This window comes from Mus caroli, unplaced genomic scaffold, assembly GCF_978045245.1.
Source record: "Mus caroli unplaced genomic scaffold, Mus_caroli_1 scaffold_2, whole genome shotgun sequence".
Taxonomy (NCBI): domain Eukaryota; kingdom Metazoa; phylum Chordata; class Mammalia; order Rodentia; family Muridae; genus Mus; species Mus caroli.
The window spans coordinates 148,869,493-148,891,328 of record NW_028227257.1 but is presented as its reverse complement, the minus strand read 5'-3'; the positions used below and the strand labels follow the sequence as shown (position 1 = coordinate 148,891,328).

The 21,836-nt window shown below is 48.4% G+C and overlaps 1 protein-coding gene across 2 annotated transcripts in view; it reads left to right on the top strand.

Annotated features, from left to right (window-relative positions):
• Nucleotides 1–16,308, top strand: part of Nup214 (nucleoporin 214) — an 81,382-nt gene extending 65,074 nt beyond the window's left edge. Inside the window, exons 31-36 of one of the 2 annotated variants that reach the window (XM_021185404.3) lie at nt 3,432–3,585; nt 6,486–6,638; nt 11,233–11,404; nt 14,874–15,013; nt 15,701–15,725; nt 16,041–16,308. In XM_021185404.3, the coding sequence (XP_021041063.1) occupies nt 3,432–3,585; nt 6,486–6,638; nt 11,233–11,404; nt 14,874–15,013; nt 15,701–15,725; nt 16,041–16,074 (678 nt within the window). In that variant the 3' untranslated portion in view covers nt 16,075–16,308. Of the gene's footprint in view, nt 1–3,428; nt 3,586–6,485; nt 6,639–11,232; nt 11,405–14,873; nt 15,014–15,700; nt 15,726–16,040 lie in introns of both variants that reach the window. The other variant, XM_021185394.3, reaches the window with a different exon arrangement.
• The last annotated feature ends 5,528 nt before the right edge of the window (nt 16,309–21,836 follow it).

Below are 21,836 nucleotides of genomic sequence, written 5' to 3'. Positions count from 1 at the left end.
TACATAGCAACAATATCTTATCTCAGAAGTAATTTTAAAACTGAAATGGGACTTGCAAGGTACCCCAGTGGTGAAAGGAGCTTGTGACCTAAGTTTGAGCCCCAGGAATGAAGAGATGGAAGCAGAGAACTAACTCCTACAAATGGTCCATACATTATATACATGTATGGTGTGCAGCGTGCACACGCATAAGAAGTGGAGAAGAGAACTAACTCCTACAAATTGTCCATACATTATATACATGTATGGTGTACAGCATGCACACGCATAAGAAGTGGAGAAGAGAACTCCTACAAATTGTCCATACATTATATACATGTATGGTGTACAGCGTGCACACGCATAAGAAGTGGAGAAGAGAACTAACTCCTACAAATTGTCCATACATTATATACATGTATGGTGTGCAGCGTGCACACGCATAAGAAGTGGAGAAGAGAACTAACTCCTACAAATTGTCCATACATTATATACATGTATGGTGTACAGCATGCACACGCATAAGAAGTGGAGAAGAGAACTAACTCCTACAAATTGTCCATACATTATATACATGTATGGTGTACAGCGTGCACACGCATAAGAAGTGGAGAAGAGCTGAACTGGTAATTTTTATGTTTTATTTCACCATAATATAAAAAGAGAAAATAGACTAGACATGACAGTGCATATCCCAAAACTCAGGAAATAGAGACAGGAGGATCGCTGCAAGTTTGAAACCAGGTTGTATTTTGAATTTGAACCAGCTTGTATATAGTGAGATCTGTCCTAAACCAAAAATAAATAAACAACACTCATCACAGAAAGAAAAAAGTTAAGAGTCCCAGCAGGGTAAAGGCACTTCTTGTCAAAGCTAATGACCTCAAGATCGATCTTTGGAGCCCACGTGGTAGAACCAGAGAATTGATTTCAAGTTTGTCCTCTCATCTACACAAGCTTGTCGAGACACCCACGTCAAAATAAGTAAATGTGATTTTTAAAAATTACTAAAAGACAGATAAGCAATAGACATAAAGATAGTCAACATGATTAGTAATACAACTCATATCCACAGACATACACACCAATAATACTGCAGTAGTCAGGAGGCCAGAGGAATACACGGGGCAGCTGATGTGTTTGTTAGACATGAGTATCCAAGTGTGCTTCCCTGCTTCTGAGAGGCAGAGACAGACGAGAAGATCTCCAGGGCTTCCTGGCTAGGCAGCCTAGCCAGTGAGTAAGTTCCAGGTTCAACAAGACCCTGTCTCAAAAAGTAGAACAAAGCAGAGAAGCTATTGAGGAAACCACTCACCACCAATGCCTAGTTTCACACACAGATAAATATCCAGTATGTTTCAGGACATGCACATGCTCCTAATACGAGCATAAATGGGCACCAAGCTTAGACAATGGTTTGATATCATCTGGTGAAGGAACTACCTAGAATTGTTCTTTAGAGAAATGTTTGCACATAGGTACCAAGTTACAAGAGAAATGTCATAATTACAGAGACCCTATCTCGAAAAACCAAAAAAAAAAAAAAAAAGATGGCTCCAAGGATAAAAGCACTTACTGCCAACCTAATGACCTGAGTTTAATTCCTGGGATCTACATAGTAGGAGCAAACATATTCCCAAGACGTGTTCTCTGACCTCCATGGGTGGCAGGCACACACACACACACACACACACACAAATATAAATGAAATACCCTTTAAAATGTTTATGTTCAAAGGGAAGAAAATAAAAATTAAAAATAATGTTCAGGCTGAGGCAGGAAGATCACAGTTTAGATTAGGACTTGTGTGGTCTAAAAAGTTTCAAGGCTTGATTGATTAAGTTGATTAGCAGTAGAGTATTGATCACATTTTTATAGTTGTCTAAAACTAAGCCCAAATATTTATCAGCATTCAGGTAGATGTAAGCTCAGTGGACCCAGCTATGGAAGCAAGCAATGACAGCCAGTGTAGGTGACTGACACAGAGACACAAAACTCCATGTTGTGTTCTCCAGAGAGAGTGTGTTTGCCCACTTTTCCCATCACACAACCTTCATTTCAGGGTGGTGGGGAGTAGTCCTGACTGGCTAACATGTGCAAGGGTGTAGACATCATGAATCGCCAGGATACGAATAAAATGTAATGTAAACAAAACTTATTCCAAGGGTTTCATAGCAAATCACCTCATACCAGTCGGTAGAGTTCACCATTCTAGTCAGCCATTGCATTCTTGGGTTCTGGGTAGATACCATGACCTCAGAGTGGCAGTGTGCTGTCTTACCTTTGTGTCACAGAGCTTTGGTGGCTGCTGAGGGAGTGGGAGGCTGGGAGTCTCACTGCTTGGTCACACCTACCTCTGGCCTTTCTGCATTCTTGTCTTTGCACATTGTAGAGGCAATAGATGAGAGTGTTGGCCTTGCACAGGGGCCATGCTACTTTCTCTGTATCATTCTAATTTTTTTTTTTTTTTTTTTTTTTTTTTGGTTTTCCGAGACAGGGTTTCTCTGTGTAGTCCTGGCTGTCCTGGAACTCACTCTGTAGACCAGGCTGGCCTCGAACTCAGAAATCTGCCTGCCTCTGCCTCCCGAGTGCTGGGATTAAAGGCGTGTGCCACCACGCTCGGCTCATTCTAATTTTAGTACAATGGTATACGTAAGCAAGCCCTCATTTCTCTATAACGCTTCATTTCCCACCATTTTGAAGTGAGCAGGTTTCTGTCTCACACCACCGTGCCCCTCAGCTGGCAGTCCCCATTGTTCCTCTGCACTGCTGCCCTTTCCTAAAGCTTATCTTATTCTGCATCATCAGCCAATGTCAGCTTAACTAATGTGAGCAGCCCCCAAGCCACAAACTGGTCTCTGAAAGGACCGGTTTCTAAACAGAAAGAATGCCTGGAGCTTGTGCAGCTCTGAGTCAGCATGTGCCCCGAGTTAGCAGCATCCTCTTGAGTGTTTGGATGCAATTCAACAGTGCTCATCATTTCAGCAATGGGACTAATTTAGGCTGCTCTTGACAGCACTGGGCAAGTCATTGTGAATGAGAAGTGCACAGTGGAGAGAAACGCCTGTAAATCACTAATCACTGCTCATGACGTCACCTGACACTAGTGAAGACATCAGAGCTTCTCCCTGTTCTCAAACGATTTGTAAATCTGTAATGCTTGGTTTCCCTGCCCCTGGTATTGAGTCAGACAGTGCAGAAAGCATGGCAGATAAGCATTGCAACCTACTCTAAATGCAGTAACCGAAGAACCTCAGATTTGTATGAGTCTTCCAGAATCGGCCTCTCCTGGCGCTGTTCCAGTGTCTCTTCCAGAGATAATGAGAGTGCTCTTTGCCCATCTGCCCTGGCTGTGGGCTGTCCAGCCAGGCTGTCCCTGCAGTTTTACAATGATCTCTAATCCTTTCTTGCTTCCAATTCCCCTCCCCACCCCCATTTGTTTTTTTCAGCAGTCATCCACTTCCAGTGGTAGCGTGTTTGGGTCTGGAAATGCCACAAGAGGGGGCGGTTTCTTCAGTGGCCTTGGAGGAAAACCCAGCCAGGATGCTGCCAACAAAAACCCGTTCAGCTCGGCCGGTGGGGGCTTTGGATCTACAGCTGCCCCAAGTGAGTTGAAAAGAGTTTTCCCAGCTCCGGGACTCACACATGTCAAAGCTTCAAATACAAATACAGAAAGGACTGAAGCTAGAGAGGGTCTGCACCTACACTGCTCTACTTTGGTGGTTATTGTTTTAATAAGGAGTCCTCCTTACCTATGATAGGGCAGTAGAGCTTTGGGGACAGATGAGTGTGACAGGCTGCTTCTGTTTTCTCTCCTAAGGCCAAGCTCACTCTTGTTTTCTACCCTGAGGTTGCCTGAAGGCAATGTGACAGACAGCAGCCATGAGCCCCACCCAGGCACAGGGCTTCGCTTACCTGACTCCTTTGATGCTGAAGTGTACTAGTGTGGGCTCGGGCCTGCATGGTTCTCTGATTTACCTCTGCTGCCTTCCCCCCTAAGCTGGATTTCCTAGCACGTTTTTCTCCACCTGATTTCCCATGTTGTGTTGATCTGTCTGTCACGGTTGGAAGGAGAAGATGCTGTAGACTGCTGCAGTGGATGGATGGCAAGTTGTATTCTTGCCATCCTTGCCTTACCTGCTTCCACTTAAGTGCTGTGTTGAGCTGTCCACATTAATGAGTGTAGTGTCTGCATCTCTCAGCTCTTTTCATCATATTAAGGCCTGTGGCACGAAGAGCAATGCTTTCTGTCTCAAATTTATTCTTCTGGCTGTATGGATCAGGGATTTATTGTCCTGATGTCTCTGCTCTGATAACATGTGGCAGAATTGCTTGGCCAGGCACTTCCCTCCTAGGTCATCAGGCTGTACCAGGAGGGATTTATAACCTACAGAGAAAGGATCTCAGAAATTGTATTTGCAAAAACTGTTCTGCAGGTGAACAACAGAATCCTGATAAGTAAAGCAAAAATAGGTTCATTTGAAGGCAGGGGCTGAGAGTCCTGATGTAATGGAAATGTTTGACCACCTGTCCTCCGGGACTGAAAGACTCTGTGAGGCAAATGCTGTAAAACCCTGGTCCTTTCAGATGAAAGTGAGAAAAAAACAGATGTGACGCTCAGCTCACATACATGTAACATGCTAAACACAGCCCACGGCATCATCACTGGTCATGCTGGTTGGAAATTGAGGTGGATCCCAGATGTAGTATGTGAGGCCGTGTTATTTACCAGCCAGTTTGTTAATGGCTTAGATGTGTCATATCCCTGTAAGCATCCGTCTGCGCCAGTCCATCTCTGGCACCATGGCTTTTGCTCATCAGCTGGCCTTCTCCCAGAGGTCAGTCTGAGCTAGTGTGCACTAACCCATGGAAGTCTACCTTGCACATCCCTGCCCAAGTCAGCTGAAGAGTGTTGGCCGAGAGGGAGTGAGCACCCCTGACTCCCCTCTCTGTGGATGGTTGTTAAACAGCCTCCATACCAGACAGCTGGTGGTCTTAATGGTTTTTTATGATTTCTTAGTAAAGGGATCAGGGTCTTATTAAACCCTAGGACCAAGTACGAGCATGCTAGTGAGAGGCAGGAGCTGGAAGAGCTGAGCTGCATCCTTCTCCAGTCTGCAGTGACTGCCTTGCTCCATGAGTTTCCTGCCCACCTCTCATATAGGCCTTCTCCATTTCCGTGGTCACGGCCCCACCCCCATGCCCAACTTTGTTATGGTCGGGAAATCCATCTCAAGTCAAATATTCTTAAGCTGCTTTTCTTTTGCAGCTTAAGTTCTGATGCAGAAATCTTTGGCAGCTTCCTACCAATGATAGGATAGAGTCCGAGCTCACTTCAGTCTAGATGACCAAGACAGACAATTTGAGAAGACTGTAGTAGGAGATGGGGTATCATGTGATGTCTGTGTATACATACATATACATATATATATGTATGTATGTATGTAATGTGTTGTGTGTCTACACATGTCCAAGGAAAAATGTTTTTGAAACATTGACCATTTCTTCATGGTGAAGACGTTTTAAAAATGCTTTTAGCTTTAAGAACATAAACTGTGTACGCACGCCATTACCCATAGCAGCGTCTCCCTGCCTTGTCATGGGTGTAAACAAATTTCAACAAAACATAGTTGTACTGGCTATTTTTGTGTCAACTTGACACAGCTGGAGTTATCACAGAGAAAGGAGCTTCAGTTGAGGAAATGCCTCCAAGAGATCCAACTGTAAGGCATTTTCTCAATCAGTGATCAAGGGGCAAAGGCCCCTTGTGGGTGGGACCATTCCTGGGCTGGTAGTCTTGGGTTCTATAAGAGAGTAGGCTGAGCAAGCCAGAGGAGGCAAGCCAGTAAAGAACATCCCTCCATGGCCTCTGCATCAGCTCCTGCTTTCTGACCTGCTTGAGTTCCAGTCCTGACTTCCTTTGGTGATGAACAGCAGTATGGAAGTGTAAGCCGAATAAACCCTTTCCTCCCCAACTTGCTTCTTGGTCATGATGTTTGTGCAGGAATAGAAACCCTGACTAAAACAATAGTCATCCAAACACTGTCAGGACGTAGGGTTATTCCTGACCCCGCCTCTCTCCTCCTCGGGTCAGAGAGCAGTGGCAGGACTCTGCACAGCCCAAGCAGCAGCCAGCATGCTGGCAGCCCTGTGCTGGGCCAGACTCTGCTCTGACTCTGAGTCTTGTAGTTTAACATGAGAGAGATGTGATCTGGCCTTGTTGTATAAATGTTTAAGCACAGGAGGCAAGCACTGGTTGCCCTTGTTGGATGGACCAAGACCTCTGGGAGCCCTGCTGTGAGGCCTCCCTTGCCCTTTAGTTTTCTCCCAGTAGAGCTGCGCCAGGAAGGACCTGCACCCGAGTGTCGGTGATTTCAGACTCAGCATCTGCAGGTCTGCTGGGCTGTGCCATTGTTCCCGTCCAGAGACTTGGCTGATCTGACTCCTTTCTGTCACCTGAGTTTCTCCTATTCAAGCTCCCTCACACCTGTTCTTGTTCCCTTTAGATACCTCTAATCTGTTTGGAAACAGCGGAGCTAAGACATTTGGAGGGTTTGGCAGCTCATCCTTCGGGGAACAGAAGCCTGCTGGCACATTCAGCTCTGGCGGTGGGAGCGTAGCATCCCAAGGTTTTGGATTTTCCACTCCAAATAAAACAGGTAACCCACAAGTGACCCATGCTTATCTGTGTGCGTGTGTGATGACTTGTGAGCTTATCTAAGGCACCCCTTTGGAGGCCACGTCCTCGTGTGCCTATCTCAAGGGACTGGGATTACAGTAAGAAGTTACTTTGTTCTCCAATGTATTGTTATATTTATTGAGAATCTACTGCATTTCTAATACATAAGACATGCTTTTAAAAAAAGAGAGAAACTGGGCTGGAGAGATGGCTCAGCGGTTAAGAGCACTAACTGTTCTTCCAGAGGTCCTGAGTTCAATTCCCAGCAACCACATGGTGGCTCACAACCATCTGTAACCCTCTACTGGTATGTCTGAACACAACTACAGTGTACTCATATAAATAAAATAAATCTTTGAAAACAAATTTTAAAGAGAGAGAGAGAGAGAGAGAGAGAGAGAAACCAGATGTGGTGGCACACTCCTTTAATCCCAGCTCTCCAGAGGCAAAGGCAGGCAGATGTCTGAGTTTGAGGACATCCTGATCTACAGAATGAGACCCTGTCTGCAAAAACAAAACAAATGTCTTTTATAAAGAGGAGATATGTAATATAGCACTTAAAATAATGTAATATTCTCAGAGTCTGTCCCACAGCGCTGAAGGCTCAGGCACTCGTCCCTGTGGCGCCATTCCATCCCAAGTCACTGGTTTAGGCGTTTGTCTGAGTGTTTTCTCTGAGGTAGTATCTCCCTGTACAAGCGAAGCTGCCCTGAATTCATGATCCTTTGTCTCAACCTCCTGGACACTGGGATCATGGGTCTGGGCCACCCTTTTTAATCTTTTACTAGAAATACGCATCTATAAAATTTTAAATAATTTTTATACACTTTTCATTAAAGGTCCTAAAAAGAACAGTGTGCATTAATATGAAATGTGTTATATGTTTGTTTATTTTATGTGTGCGAATGTTTGCCTTCATGTGTATCTGAACCATGCGGATCCTAGTGTTCATGGAGGTCAGAACATGGAGCTGGATCCCTTGGAACTGGAGTTACAAATAGTTGTGAGCTGCTACATGGGTGTGGGAATCGAACCTAGGTCCTGAAAGAGCAGCCGTTGTTCTTTTTTTTAATTTATTTATTTTATTGTATGTATGTGAGCACACTGTAGCTATACAGATGGTTGTGAACCATCATGTGGTTGCTGGGAATTTAATTTAGGATCTCTGCTCGCTCTGGGTGGCCCCTCTTGCTCTGGCCCAAAGATTTAATTATTATAAATAAATACACCATAGCTATCTTCAGACACACCAGAAGAGGGCGTCAGACCTCATTACAGATGGTTGTGAGCCACCATGTGGTTGCTGGGATTTGAACTCAGGACCTTCAGAAGAGCAGTCAGTGCTCTGAACTGCTGAGCCATCTCTCCTGCTCCATGAAACACATTGTTAATTTCTGTCACCTGCTGTCTGCAGTCTGTCACTGCCTGCAATGCTGGTCTTATTGGTGGGAGACTGGAGTGAGGGTTTTGGGGGGGGGCAGGATGGTCCTGTGGAAAGGGAGCCGAGCCTCTAGCAATCTGTCCTCCCTGGGGAGGGGGCAGGACTATTTGCCCTTGGACGGATGGCCTGTTTTGAATAGTTCCCTGCCTGAGGAGATGAGGCTGATCTTGGAGTGGCTGACCCAGATTAGAAAGTGACCCTGAGGTGCAGTGGCTTCTAGATACATGCTGTGTTCCTTTCTAAGACTTTAGCTTGACAACTGAGTCCTAGGTTACTAGTTCTTAGCATCTTTTCCTTAGAATTTGGTGAAAGGTGCTAGAAATAGGCATTGCAACTTCGTTTGGGGGATACATGCAGAATAATTTAAAAATGAAAAGGCCACAGCTTTTAGCTGTGGTCACAAGGACGAGTTTGGAGCTGGTGGTACTGACAGTCAGCATGGCCACTTGGCAACCTTTCTTTTGTTTTTTGGTTTTTGGTTTTTTTTTTTGTTTGTTTGTTTTTTGAGACAGGGTTTCTCTGTGTAGTCCTGGCTGTCCTGGAACTCACTCTGTAGACCAGGCTGGCCTCGAACTCAGAAATCTGCCTGCCTCTGCCTCCCAAGTGCTGGGATCAAAGGTGTGCACCACCATGCCCGGCTTTTTTTTTTTTTTTTTTTTTTTTGGGGGGGGGGGGATAGGGGTGGACGGGATAGGGGTGGACGGTGCAACCTTTCTTAAAAAACAAACTGGGTGGCTCCTGATCAGTGGCCTCCCACACAGCTCATGACATGTACACAAGGAAATCAAATAAGCACGAACACTTGAGAAACGTTACATTGTTAACCACTGAGCCTTTCTATCTTTTTAGGCATCTGATGTTTCCTTTACTTCTTCTGTTCTGGGTTCTGGGGTGTGACTCTGTGTTCCACATTGTCCCGGTGGACTTGAATTGAGAAGCTGGTGAATGTGTTTTCTGTCTTAGAAAAAATATACCTCCCACCTAGACATTTGTTTTCCTAATTCTGGTTTTTCTATTTGGTGAGCATCCAGAATGAGGACTGACAGGGACCCAGGCATCTGAGCAGACAAAGGAGGATGTCTGCCCTGCACTGAGCTTGCCCACTTGCTCAGGGAGCACTGTCCTGAAGGTGGATTGAAGGACTGGGACCGAAGGCTGGGGTGCACTCAGTGAGAGTACGTGTGCTCAGGAGCCTGTGAGGGAATCAGTCAGACTTCCAGCTCAAAGGCGCAGCATCAGCCCCTCACTGGAAAAGCGATTTCAGGCAGAGCCTTTGGATGAGCCTTTGAAAACTGTGTCAGAGCTAACACTGTTGGAGGCCACCACCTCACCAAGGCCTCACTGCCAGCCAGCCCAGGGTCTGCAGGCGTTTCTTCGTCAGTTAGAAAGCAGGACACATGACAGGGCCATGAGAGGTTCCAATCCCAGCTCTGCCACCTACCCATGCTGCAGTTAGATGAGAAGGTAATCTGAGAACTTGGAACCACTGGAAGAAGGCCCAGGCCAGCCAGGAGAGGGTGGGGGCTGCCTTGATGCAGCTGCCACCGCCCCTGGAGGCCCAGAGACCGGAGTGTCTGGCCGGCAAACCTGCTTTTTGGTTGCCTGGTCAGACACTTGGCCTGCAGCTGAGCTCCTCTCTCACTGGAGGGAGTCGCCTGACCCCAGAACTAACACCAAAGCAACCATTCTCTCATTTAGCTACACACCAAGTTTGTTTTGCTTTTGCACGTGTGCCTGCCTGGCTGCCTGTCTGTCTGTTTGCTGGCTCTCCTGCCAGCTCCTCTCCAGGTTAATTTTTTGGGTCATAAAAACCTCTCATTTTTCGCTCACATTCCAGCAAGAAGTCTAAACAATATTGAAATTGAGGTGCGAGATAAAACCTTGTCTGTCTAGGAAGAAAGTGCAACTCGATCTGTAGTCAATTTAAATAATTAAAGGACAATGGTTTTTTAGCACTTTTTTTTTCCATTCTGTTTATGTTTGTAAGCCACCAGTCTCTGTAGCACAGCCTGGAATTTCACTCAAGGTTTTAAAAGACAGAATGGTAACCCAGACACGAGCCACAGCAATATCTCCTCAGCTGTGCAACCCTGTGAAAGATAGACACAGAATTCAATTGCAAGTAGCAGCCGCTGCTCGCCTGACTGCTCTCATGCCCTACATTTGATCTTCTGATCACGGTGGCAGGAGCGGGTGTGAGGACAGTAAAGCAGACCCGCCACTTGAACAGGAGATTTGCCGTCAGCAGTAATGAACCTGCCTCTAATCTGAGCTCAGCATACCCTCACTATCCTTCTCTTCTGAACCTCAGAACTAGAGCAAATCTTGGAGGTTTGGGGATACCTCAGGAACAGTCCAAGGAGGCTGCCTGGTGCTGGACCTGACCCAGTTCTGTTGTCTCCGTCTTGCCTGTAATGGCCTAGAGTCCTGATCTGGGCGCTTAGGCCATCCTCACAGCCATCTTAATACCTGGTCACATTTATACTGTAGCCTTCATCCAAAATGAGAGTCAGTGCGCTTTATAGTCATGCCGCAAGTCAGGGACATTGGTGATAGGCCCACAGCCACCTGCCTGTAAATAAATAAAAGGTATGTGGCTGGGTGCCAGCCTGCACCACCCTGCTTCTGTTTTGACCCAGTTCATAGGTTCTGCCAGGGAAGGGGCTTTGAACCTCCAACTTTATTAGCTGGGTTTCCCTGAAACTAGGAGCCTGCTGTGTGTATTAGTAAACAGTAAAGCCTGTCACCCTGCCACTGCTGGTTGAGACACTAGCTTTGGGGATGGGGTTTCTATGAAGAGTCACAGATAGCATGGGGCTAGAAAGCAACCTGCAATGGACCTGCAGTGTTTAAGGTGGTTTGTTCTCAACAGGACTTGAGATAGGTTCCACCTGCCTTGGGGAGGCACTGGGGTGCTCAAATCTCTTAGTGCCACAGACCCTCTGCTCCTAGTGGGGGAAGCAGTGTGGCTGGGGGATTGAGGTTGGGGTATTGTGCTTTTTGGCTTCTTGTGTTGGAATTACTGACGTCCTATCTCCCTTTCTCCTCTTTTGATTTGGTTTCTGACTGCTTGATGCCTTCTTTCCTGTCTCCTTTTCTTTCTCCCTGTTCTGTTTGCCTCTGTTTTGCTCAGGTGGCTTCGGTGCTGCTCCAGTGTTTGGCAGCCCTCCTACTTTTGGGGGATCCCCTGGGTTTGGAGGGGTGCCAGCATTCGGTTCAGCCCCAGCCTTTACAAGCCCTCTGGGCTCGACGGGAGGCAAAGTGTTCGGAGAGGGTACTGCGGCTGCCAGCGCAGGCGGATTCGGGTAAGCTGCAGGCGGGACCTGGGAAAACCACAAACTTGTGCCAGCCCAAAGCACCATGGCCTGGCATTCTTACATTCTCTAAACCACACAGTGACCTGGCAACCTTGCCTTTAAGTAGACAAAAACGTTGCTAGATGTCTTTTTCTCTAGGACAAGGCACATTGTGAGTAGGTTCTTAAATCATTGGCCACAACATTGCTGGCTGTCAGTGCACAGCATGCAGGACATCAATACCCTGTTCTCTGGACCAGGCTTAGCTGCAGCCAGGTCTTTTTCTCAGGTGGTCCTTATATTAGAAAGTCCTGAAGAAAGAGGATTGTTTTCTTGAGGTGCCAGTTAGTCTTACAACTCCTAGAACATAGGACACCACCGGGATAACCCCCACTCAAGACTGCTGTTCTCTTGGCAACAGCTGCTCTATATACATCCTACACACATCCTCATTAGAAAATCCCATGACTGGGGCTAGAGAGATGGCTCAGCAGTTCAGAGCACTGACCAATCTTCCAGGGGACTCAGGTTCAAATCCTAGCACCCACATGGCAGCTCACAATTGTCTGTAACTCCAAGATCTGATACCCTCATACAAATGTACATGCAGGCAAAACAACAATGTATATAAAATAAAAATTAATTAAATAAAAATGAAAATACCAAAAAGGGGGAGTTTCTTCTAATAGCCCTAGAATTTTAGTCTCATTGCCAGAACCCCAAGAAGTAGCCTTTGCTGCACTGTATCGTCTCAACTAAGTATATGTGGTGAAGTCTACAGAGAGTCCCTCATCTGAAGGAGAGGCTGATGCCTAAAATAGGCCCCGATGGACTCTTATCCTCAGTGCTCAGCTCAGGACAGAGATCTGAAGGTGAAGAGTAACATGGGTGTTGAACATGAGACAGCAGCGGCTTTATCCTGGAAAGAGATCATGTTCTTAACAAACACGGCTCCACAGAGGAATGCTAGAGCATTCAGGAAGAGCATGCAAGAGGACAGGCACGCCTTAGATTTCTTGTACAGGCTAAGGAATCTTGGTTATTTATCCTTGGGAAACTCCAAGAACAACAGTTAAAAAGAACTTCCAGAAGGGAGAGTTGAGAAGTGCTCTAAGCCTGTGTTTTGCACAGTTCTGAATGGACTCCATCTGTATACACTGGGAATCTTAAGGTTTTGTTAAGTTACTTGAAAGCAGCTGTTTGCTTTACTAGTAGAGAAGTCTCTTGAGGGTTGTAAGTGTAGCTCCATGGTAGGGACTTACTGGGTCCCTCCCAGTCCTAAGTGAGTCCCCAGCACCACATTCGCAGTGCTAGCTTTTCTCCACGTGGGTAACAGGAAGCTATTGAGGATGCTGAAGAAGGAGGGTTGTAGACTCTGAAGCTAGCATAGGCTACATAGGAAGACCCTGTGCCAAGTAGTAATGATAAAGAATTAAAAATAGATCTGGGGGGCTGGAGAGATAGCTCACTGATTAAGAGCATTGGCTGCTCTTCCAGAGGCCCTGAGTTCAAATCCCAGCAACAACATGGTGGCTCACAACCATCTGTAATGGGATCTGACACCCTCTTCTGGTGTATCTGAAGAGAGCAATAGTGTACTCACATATATGAAATGAATAAATAAATCTTTAAAAAGAAGAATAGAATTGGGAAGATAGTTCAGTCAATAAATACCACGAAAGCATGAAGACCTGAGTCCAATTCCCAGCACCCACATAAAAAACTGAGCAGGACAGCATGTTCCCATACTGAGCAGGACAGCATGTTCCCATACTGAGCAGGACAGCATGTTCCCATACTGAGGAGGCATGTCTCTGGGGCTTGCCAGACAGAGTCTCAGCCCCAGGGCTCAGTGAAACCCTGTCTGTAAAAATAAGGTGGCGCCAGGCAGTGGTGGCGCACGCCTTTAACCCCAGCACTTGGGAAGCAGAGGCAGGCGGATCTCTTGAGTTTGAGGCCAGCCAAGGCTACACAGAGGAATCCTGTCTCGAAAAACCAAAATATATATATATATATATATATATATATATATATATATATATATATATATAGTATCTAGGTATCTAGGTCACTTAGGCTGACCCACACGCATGGGCGGTTAGAGGAGAGAACGGAATATCTTAGTAATCATGACTGACTGGCACATTTTCTAGGGCTAGTAAAAGTTACCAGCACAGACATTCAATCTCTGGGAAAACAACTGTGTGCCTGGTCACTGGTGCTAGCTTAACCCTGACCCTGACAGAGATCTCAGGTCAGCCCTAGAGTAGGAGCACAGGGACAGCAGGACACCTGGAAGCAGTGACTGCAGAGAGGACCTGGTGTATGAGGCCGTGGACTGCCTGGCTTCCCTTTGTAACTTAGGCATTTAGCCTGTCCTGTCTCCTTCCAAGAAACACCAATTCCTCTTTCTCTGACCTCTTGGGGACCCCCACTGAACCCCTCAAAATGTCTTACGTTATATCTTCAACCCCATTTGGTCAAGCAAATCTAGAAGAGAACCCTTGAATGAGGATTGTTCTAGGTGAGGTAGCAGGAGAGAGAAAATGATATCATTTCTCCGTTGCTTCGTGTATTTATTGATTTTTATGAAACACAGTTCTGCGTGAAATAACTTGGAAAGTGTCCTCACACACACACGAAAGGGAAATATGATGACCTGTCTTCATATCTCTTATGCAGGGGGCCCTTGGTAAACCAAGTCATTAAAGCAGATAGGCCAGCGATAGGCTTTAGGAAGTAAAAGCGCTCACCATGAAAGCTGCTGCCTCAAACCATGATGGAAGGAAAGGATGTATTCTCTACGGTTATCCTATGACCGCTACAACACTCTGTGTCACACGCATCACACACACATACAGTCTTACTAAAAAGTGAGCGGAGAGCTGGGCATGCAGCTCAGTGGGAGGCGTGCTGAGCCCTCAGGAAGCCTTAGCTTGCGCTTCCACTGTGACCAGGAGTGGTGACGCACATCCCAGCAAAGGATAGGAGTGGGATCACCAGACTCCACAGCACTGGCTTGTGAAACCAGCCCTCAGGAGGCTGAAGCAGGAGGAGGATTTGAGGCCAGCCTAGGCAACATAGAGTCCTCAAAGCAGCATCATAGCCAAGGCAGAGGGGGACTGGCGGGGATGAGGCCACGCAGGTGGTGAAGATATGAGAATGTCGCTCTCAGTGAAGGTGTCCGGGAGGAGAGCGGGAAGCGTTGTGTTTGCTCTCAGGGACCTGGAGTTAGTCAGTGCTAAGAACTCAGGTCCCCGGGTGGATCTCACACTATATTTCTGATGTCTTCCTTCCCAGAGCCACCGTAAAGGCTTACTCTGGGCTGGAAGCCGATTTCCTCTGAGTCTTTTGACTCATTCCAAGCTTGTCACCACGGCTCCTGTGTGGTGCATCCAAGGCAGGTGACAGTGAGTGAGGTATGGGCAGCATGAGGACTAGGACCATGACAACCCTGTCCCATTCTCACCGCACCCAGGTTCGGGAGCAGCGGCAATACTGCATCCTTCGGTACCCTCGCCAGTCAGAACGCACCGACCTTCGGGTCCTTGTCCCAGCAGACCTCAGGCTTTGGGACCCCGAGCAGTGGATTCTCTGGGTTTGGATCTGGCACAGGAGGTAAACAGCTGTGTTCTTTCCTCCCCCAGAGGAATAGGTGTTCCTGGCCACTCAGCCAGGGTCTTAAAAGCTGAAGTGACCAAAAAAAAAAGAAAGAAAAAAAAAAAACAACATTGGTTAAGTAGACTGGCAACATTGTGCCATTTCTGAAAAATTCAAAGAAATTACTGAGTTCACTTTCTGTTAGAATTTTAGAACTAAATGGCAGCCTTATGAGGCCTTTGAGTCAAAGCCAGGGTGTAGGACCCTCCCACGTCTTGTATCTGTACAGTGCTCTGCATCTTCAGAGAGCAAATATATGTGTCCTGTGTTGTCCTCACACAGAGCTCAGCAAAGTTGTGACTTTTTTTTAACAAATACAGAACGGGCTGCAGAGGCTGACTGACGCTCGGAACCCCGTGTGGCATCTGAGCCAGACCTAAAGTGTCTGCCTTTCTGCTCTCAAAAGGAAAGGAATCAGATTGATTATCAATAAAGGAAAACCACTTGTGTTGTCCTCATAAGATGATGCAGGGCAGCAGTGCACAGACCGTTACCTGCAGCCAGAGCTGAGGAGGAGCTGACTGTACCCTCAGTCACCTAGTAGAAACAGGGCTGGGGAAGGCTTGTCAGGAGCCAAGCAGGACAGTCTGTGTAGCTGAGAGGCCCTCGACTCTCGTCTCTGACATCCTCCTTTCTGTGTTTCAGCCTTCACCTTTGGATCGTCTAACTCGTAAGTACTTGTCTGCCCTGTGGTCTGCCCTCACTTAGAGAGTCAAAAGGCCCAGGGTGGGGGAAGACTCGGCCATGCTGGACTTGTGTGATGTGCTGTTTCTGTTTTCAGAGCCAGGCTAAAGGGCCAGGTTAGCAGCAGGTGTTGGGTTTAGGGCTGCTGGCGGGCGGGAGGCTAAGAGATGATTGGCCTTCCCGGCAGCAGGGCTTGGAGACACTTGCCTCATTTCTGTGGTGGTGTCTCCAGCTGCCTGCTACTGAAAGCTCCAGGCCCAACTTGAGGCTTGTGTATTGATCCTTTCTGCACTTCTTGCAGGTCTGTCCAGGGCTTTGGTGGCTGGAGAAGCTGAGCTGATGTCAGCATTCCCTCAAGTTCCTGTGAGCTCCTGTGCGCATCCCTCCACTCTCCTAGGGCCCACAGCAACAGACTGTCAAAAGAACTTTCTCATGAAAACGCTCAGCCAGGAAGAAACATTGGAGACCAAAGCTCAACAATGCTTAACTAACTGCCTGTTCCCCGCTTTCAAATTTTACATCAAGTTTTTCGTCTGCTATTAAAGTGTTTGGTCTGGTTCTGCACAGAACATCTGGGTGTTTATTTGGGTCACAGCCAGAGACGTTCCTATGGCTTGAGGAAGCCAAGCCAGTGGGCTCTGCCCAGTGGCATTCTGAGTACAGCCCCTCTACATGGAAAAGAGCAGAATGTGGCAGACACCTCCCCACGTTAATATCTATGCCACATGTTCTGTGGTTCCATGTCAGGCTCCTGTGAGGGCCTCTTCCTTCTCAGCCAGTTCTAAGACAGGTATGGCAAACAGACCAGGGAGGCAGCCGCTGAGCTGCCTGTCACCTGCCGCCCTGTCTCTGCTCCTGCATGCTGTGCATCTGCTGCCAGTTCTGAGTGCAGAGGTAGTCTGCTGATCATCTCCACACGCAGCGTTTGCAGAGACCTACAAACACCACATCCATCCTTCACTGTTTGGAACCCACGACTTACGGGGACATCAACAAGTTGCTGCAGGCTTGGACAGTGTGCGAATCCATTTTAGGCATGCTTCTTTCTCTGGGTGCATTATCTTTGAGGGCCTGGCATGTTCTGCTCCTTGGGCTGTGGAGTCCTGTGCTACCAAAGCCTCTGCAGAGACCATCTGTCACCTTTCAGGTTCACAACACGGCACCGCCCTGGACTGGGTCAAGGGCAGAGGGAAGAGCTGTGGTTTGGGGTTTGTCATACTTGGAAAGATTTTGGTTCCTCTGTTGTTCAGGGGTTGTTTTTGTTTTCGAGACAGGGTTTCTCTGTGTAGCTGTGGCTGTCCTGGGACTCGCTCTGTAGACCAGGCTGGCCTTGAACTCAGAGAACTGCCTACCTCTGTCTCCTGAGTGCTGGGATTAAAGGCATGCCCACTACCACCTTGCTAAGGTGCTGTTTTGTAATGCTTTAATGTCACGGTGCAGTCAGTGTGACTGTGGTCCTACTGGCTTTTGTGTCCCCCCTGCCACAGCTTGCTCAGGTGTGCCCTTATGTCTCAGCCTTGGCCTCAGACAGGGAGTTCAAGCCTCCATCCATCCTTATTCAGGAAGAACATGACCATCAGGGATGGAGGCTCCCCCGGTGTGTTCGGTGGCTTCTTGCCATCTCAAGAGGAATCTGCCCTGCTGGGTTCCTAACCAGCCAGCATCAGAGCCAAGACAAGACCTAGAATTAGGCTCAGGATCCACCCGGACTGTCACCCATTCTCTGTGCCACAGAGACTTGTCTGCATGCTTCACTCATTAGGGGCTCTGCCTCTTCTGAGGAGCTGGAGCCTTGAGGGCCTCAGTGTGGGCTCCTTTTGGTCCTTTGGGAATTGAAGAGCCAGTCACCACTTGAGGCCCCTCTGCCCGGAAGCAGGTCTGTGTCTCCATATGCTTGGAACTCTGCCGACCAGGTCTCTTCAGACCAAGAGATCGCCAGGCTTCTTCATTTTGTGTCAGGGTCTCACGATGTAGCCCTCGCTGGCTTCAAACTCTCTGACCCACCCTTTCTGACTCCAAGTGCTGGGATGAAAGTCATACATCACTGCTCCAGGCTTTCTGGGTTTGATGGGGAACGTTCATGGATGAGGACTGTAACTGGGTAAAGAGAGGGAAGAGCCTGTTTTGTTAGCTGAAGAGGAAGACTGAGATTAAAAATGGAAATGAAAGAGTTAGTGAACTGAGAAAAATCAACTGAGGTAATTTCCAAGGGTGCCGTAGTCCTGCTTCAAGCATTGAGTTGTTACACTTGACAAAGCAGTAGGACAGAGATCAGGTGGCAGTGAGGGGTCCTCCTTCAGGCAAGAGGGTCTGTAGGTACTTACTGCTGTCAGTGGACTTCAGCCAGCCACAGAGGTGAGGGGAGGTGGCACACCCAATTGTGTGATCAGATTATATATCTTATAAAGTGGGTGCCCAGAGAAAGGTTAATATTAAACTCACATCTCTCATTGACAATTCTAGAATGACAGAAACTTACCAACCACAATAACCATGGCCAAGGGAGTGAGGATGCCTTGGGGACTCGCTCCTTTCAGTTAGTGTTGGCCAGCTTTTCACCCTCGCTGACCACACCTGTCCTGACGCCCTGCATGCTGAAGGCAGGCTGGAGGGCCCACAGTTGCTCTGCCCAACCAGAGCCTCAACTTGGAACAGTTCTGAGCCAGACCTACTGCCTCTTATCAAGTCCCTGTGTGCTTATGGGGTGGGGGTGGGAGGGGAGGGGATACTGCTGACCAAGGGTCAGGAGTCCACACTTCCCCCTAAAGTGAGAATCTCTGGGAGCATACTCAATGTCACAAGATCCAATCCTGTACATGGGAATGACAGTCACCACCACTGAGTTCTAGCTCAATGCAAGTGCTCTCAGGTACTGTCATTGCTCAGGCCCGGCCACCTGCCGGGCAGCATCCTTCCCCTCACTACTACTATGGAGGCTGAATTCTAGCCAGAGCTGATGAGGCTCAAGTGCTGAGTTAGTTGGTCTGCATGGTCTACACCCTCCCTGCAGTGTCGGAGACCTGACCCAGAAACTTCTGTGGAGGCTGCGGAAATAGCAAAAGCAAGGCAGCAGGCAAGCCCTGAGACAGGCTCAGCCACTATGCACATGTGTGCACAGGGAAGGAGCTCCTGGACTTAACGGGAGTGTGTCTCTGAGAAACCAAAAATGGCCTCTACCACTCTCTGTGACCACCTGAAGCCCTAACTTCATTTTACATCTGGGAAAGCAAAACAGACCATGACAGAGAGAGCTTAGAAAATTCAGTTTCTCCCTCCTCCTCAAGCTCCATGAAGCCCAGCTCCCTCCAGGGCCCATCACTGGGGAGTGACCCCTACCTTGTCTCCTGAACCAGGCGAGTAGCCCTATGCATTCCCAGCCCAACATCCTGAACTTCATGGGACATGCACTGAGCTGCTGGCTTGACCTGGCCACCTATCAATGTAATCCACCCCAAAAAAGGAGCTAGAGGGGGCTGACAGCAGCAGCACATTCCTCCTGTGCCTCACTAAGCACGACAGTGAGTGTTGGAGTGTTTTCTGGCAGAGCACAGCTGATATGGCCTTATGGAGAGATGTCAAATGCTGTCTCAATGGAGGATTAGTGTGGAGAATTTGAGGTCAAGGGTTTAGGCTGAACTGCCTTCTATGTATAGAAAGGAGCCTGTAAGGGAATACAAGGGCAGATGAAAGCCTTGGGTGGGTGGGTGTAGACAGGATGACATGCCAAGGCAGAACAGAGCTAGTTACCCAGTTACATGGAGCTCCTGTGAGCTTCCCTATCACAACTGCAGCCCCCTTGGTCTGAAGAGACCTGGTCGGCAGAGTTCCAAGCATATGGAGACACAGACCTGCTTCCGGGCAGAGGGGCCTCAAGTGGTGACTGGCTCTTCAATTCCCAAAGGACCAAAAGGAGCCCACACTGAGGCCCTCAAGGCTCCAGCTCCTCAGAAGAGGCAGAGCCCCTAATGAGTGAAGCATGCAGACAAGTCTCTGTGGCACAGAGAATGGGTGACAGTCCGGGTGGACCCTGAGCCTAATTCTAGGTCTTGTCTTGGCTCTGATGCTGGCTAGTTAGGAACCCAGCAGGGCAGATTCCTCTTGAGATGGCAAGAAGCCACCGAACACACCGGGGGAGCCTCCATCCCTGGTGGTCATGTTCGTCCTGAATAAGGATGGATGGAGGCTTGAACTCCCTGTCTGAGGCCAAGGCTGAGACATAAGGGCACACCTGAGCAAGCTGTGGCAGGGGGGACACAAAAGCCAGTAGGACCACAGTCACACTGACTGCACCGTGACATTAAAGCATTACAAAACAGCACCTTAGCAAGGTGGTAGTGGGCATGCCTTTAATCCCAGCACTCAGGAGACAGAGGTAGGCAGTTCTCTGAGTTCAAGGCCAGCCTGGTCTACAGAGCGAGTCCCAGGACAGCCACAGCTACACAGAGAAACCCTGTCTCGAAAACAAAAACAACCCCCGAACAACAGAGGAACCAAAATCTTTCCAAGTATGACAAACCCCAAACCACAGCTCTTCCCTCTGCCCTTGACCCAGTCCAGGGTGGTGCCATGTTGTGAACCTGAAAGGTGACAGATGGTCTCTGCAGAGGCTTTGGTAGCACAGGACTCCACAGCCCAAGGAGCAGAACATGCCAGGCCCTCAAAGATAATGCACCCAGAGAAAGCAGCATGTCTAAAATGGAATCATACGGACAAGGCCACCTGGCAAACTTGTCAAGCCCACGTTGTCCCAGGGCCGGGCCTGTTCGGACATAATTTGCTGTGTCTAAGCCCCTGATGGCAGCAGCCCCACAGCCTCAGCTGTTGGGTCCACCCTTCACTTGCTGTGTCTGGACTAAAAGAGGTCATTCCACAGACGAATTAAGGCTGCAGTTGCTGCTTTATCCCCTTCCCGCTTATAAATAGAAGTCGTTCATACCAAAGCCCTGGCTGGAGATGCTCAGCATGGTTTGGGGGTCTAGGATTGGCAGCATCAGAGACTCTAGGCAAGGGGCGACAAACTAGAAGGCAGGAGCCTAGCTACATCTCAGTCCTGCTCCACCTTGCTGCCACAGCTGGTCTTAAAACCTCGATCACAGATGCAGCCTGGCCTCTCCCTGTGGTTTGAAGGGACCTTGGATGACCATGCCCCTCTTTCCAGGCCCTGTGATCTGCCTCTCTCCCTTCCTTGTCCCTCTTGCCTCCCTCCCTGATGGCTCCAAGACTGCACTGTCAGCTCCCCTCCTGTCTCATTGGGCCTCAAAACTCTCCTGGTGTCCACACCTCCCAAAGGTCTCCTTGTAAGAGCATAAACCCTCTCCCAAAAGCCCCTTGGGCCACCTTCCTAGTCCTCTCTAGTATCCTAGCTGGATAAGAGGCACCTGCGTTCTTCTTTGTGTCCTTGGCTATTTGACTTATTCAGCTACTGTCTCCTTGAGGCCCCACCCATGGCGGTCAGCCCCATAAGAAGCATATTTATCCGTTTCTAGTCCCTGGCAGTGCTGAAAGCTAGAACCAACTCAAAAGCCTCAGTAGGTGCCTGGTTTGAGTGGGATGGTCTTAAGGTAGTCCAGTAACCCCAAAACAGCCAACGGCACTCTGCTCTTTCAGGTTTCCACCTTTAGGAAGGCGTGAGGTCTGGGTGGAGCACCCTTTGTGATATGAGACTTCCTGAGCTAGAACCACTTCACCTGCCACTTGTCTCTGTTTCTTCCCTAGAGATGCCCAGGACAGAACAAAGCACTCCTACCCTCCCCACCATGAACACACAGCTGACAGCCTCCTCCTCATCCCAGAGCTGACCAGATCTCAGAAATGAGGTTGACTGTCCCAGAAGGAGGGACATGCCTTGGGCTAAAAGATGCCTTCCTCCTTATCTGCACTTGGATCTTCCTAGTCTAGGAGGATTCAAGGCTAGTCCCCTAGGACAGGACCCTTTATCCTATCCAGAGCCCCTCTGCCTCCCTGTCTCACTGCAGCTGCAGCTAGCCAGGGCTGCAGAGAAGAGGAGCAGGCAAGGCTGGTTTGAAGCCTTTAGCCACTGCTGCCGCTGCTGTGAGGGGCTTCTTGAGCCGATGGAGCAACATGGCTGTCACCAGCA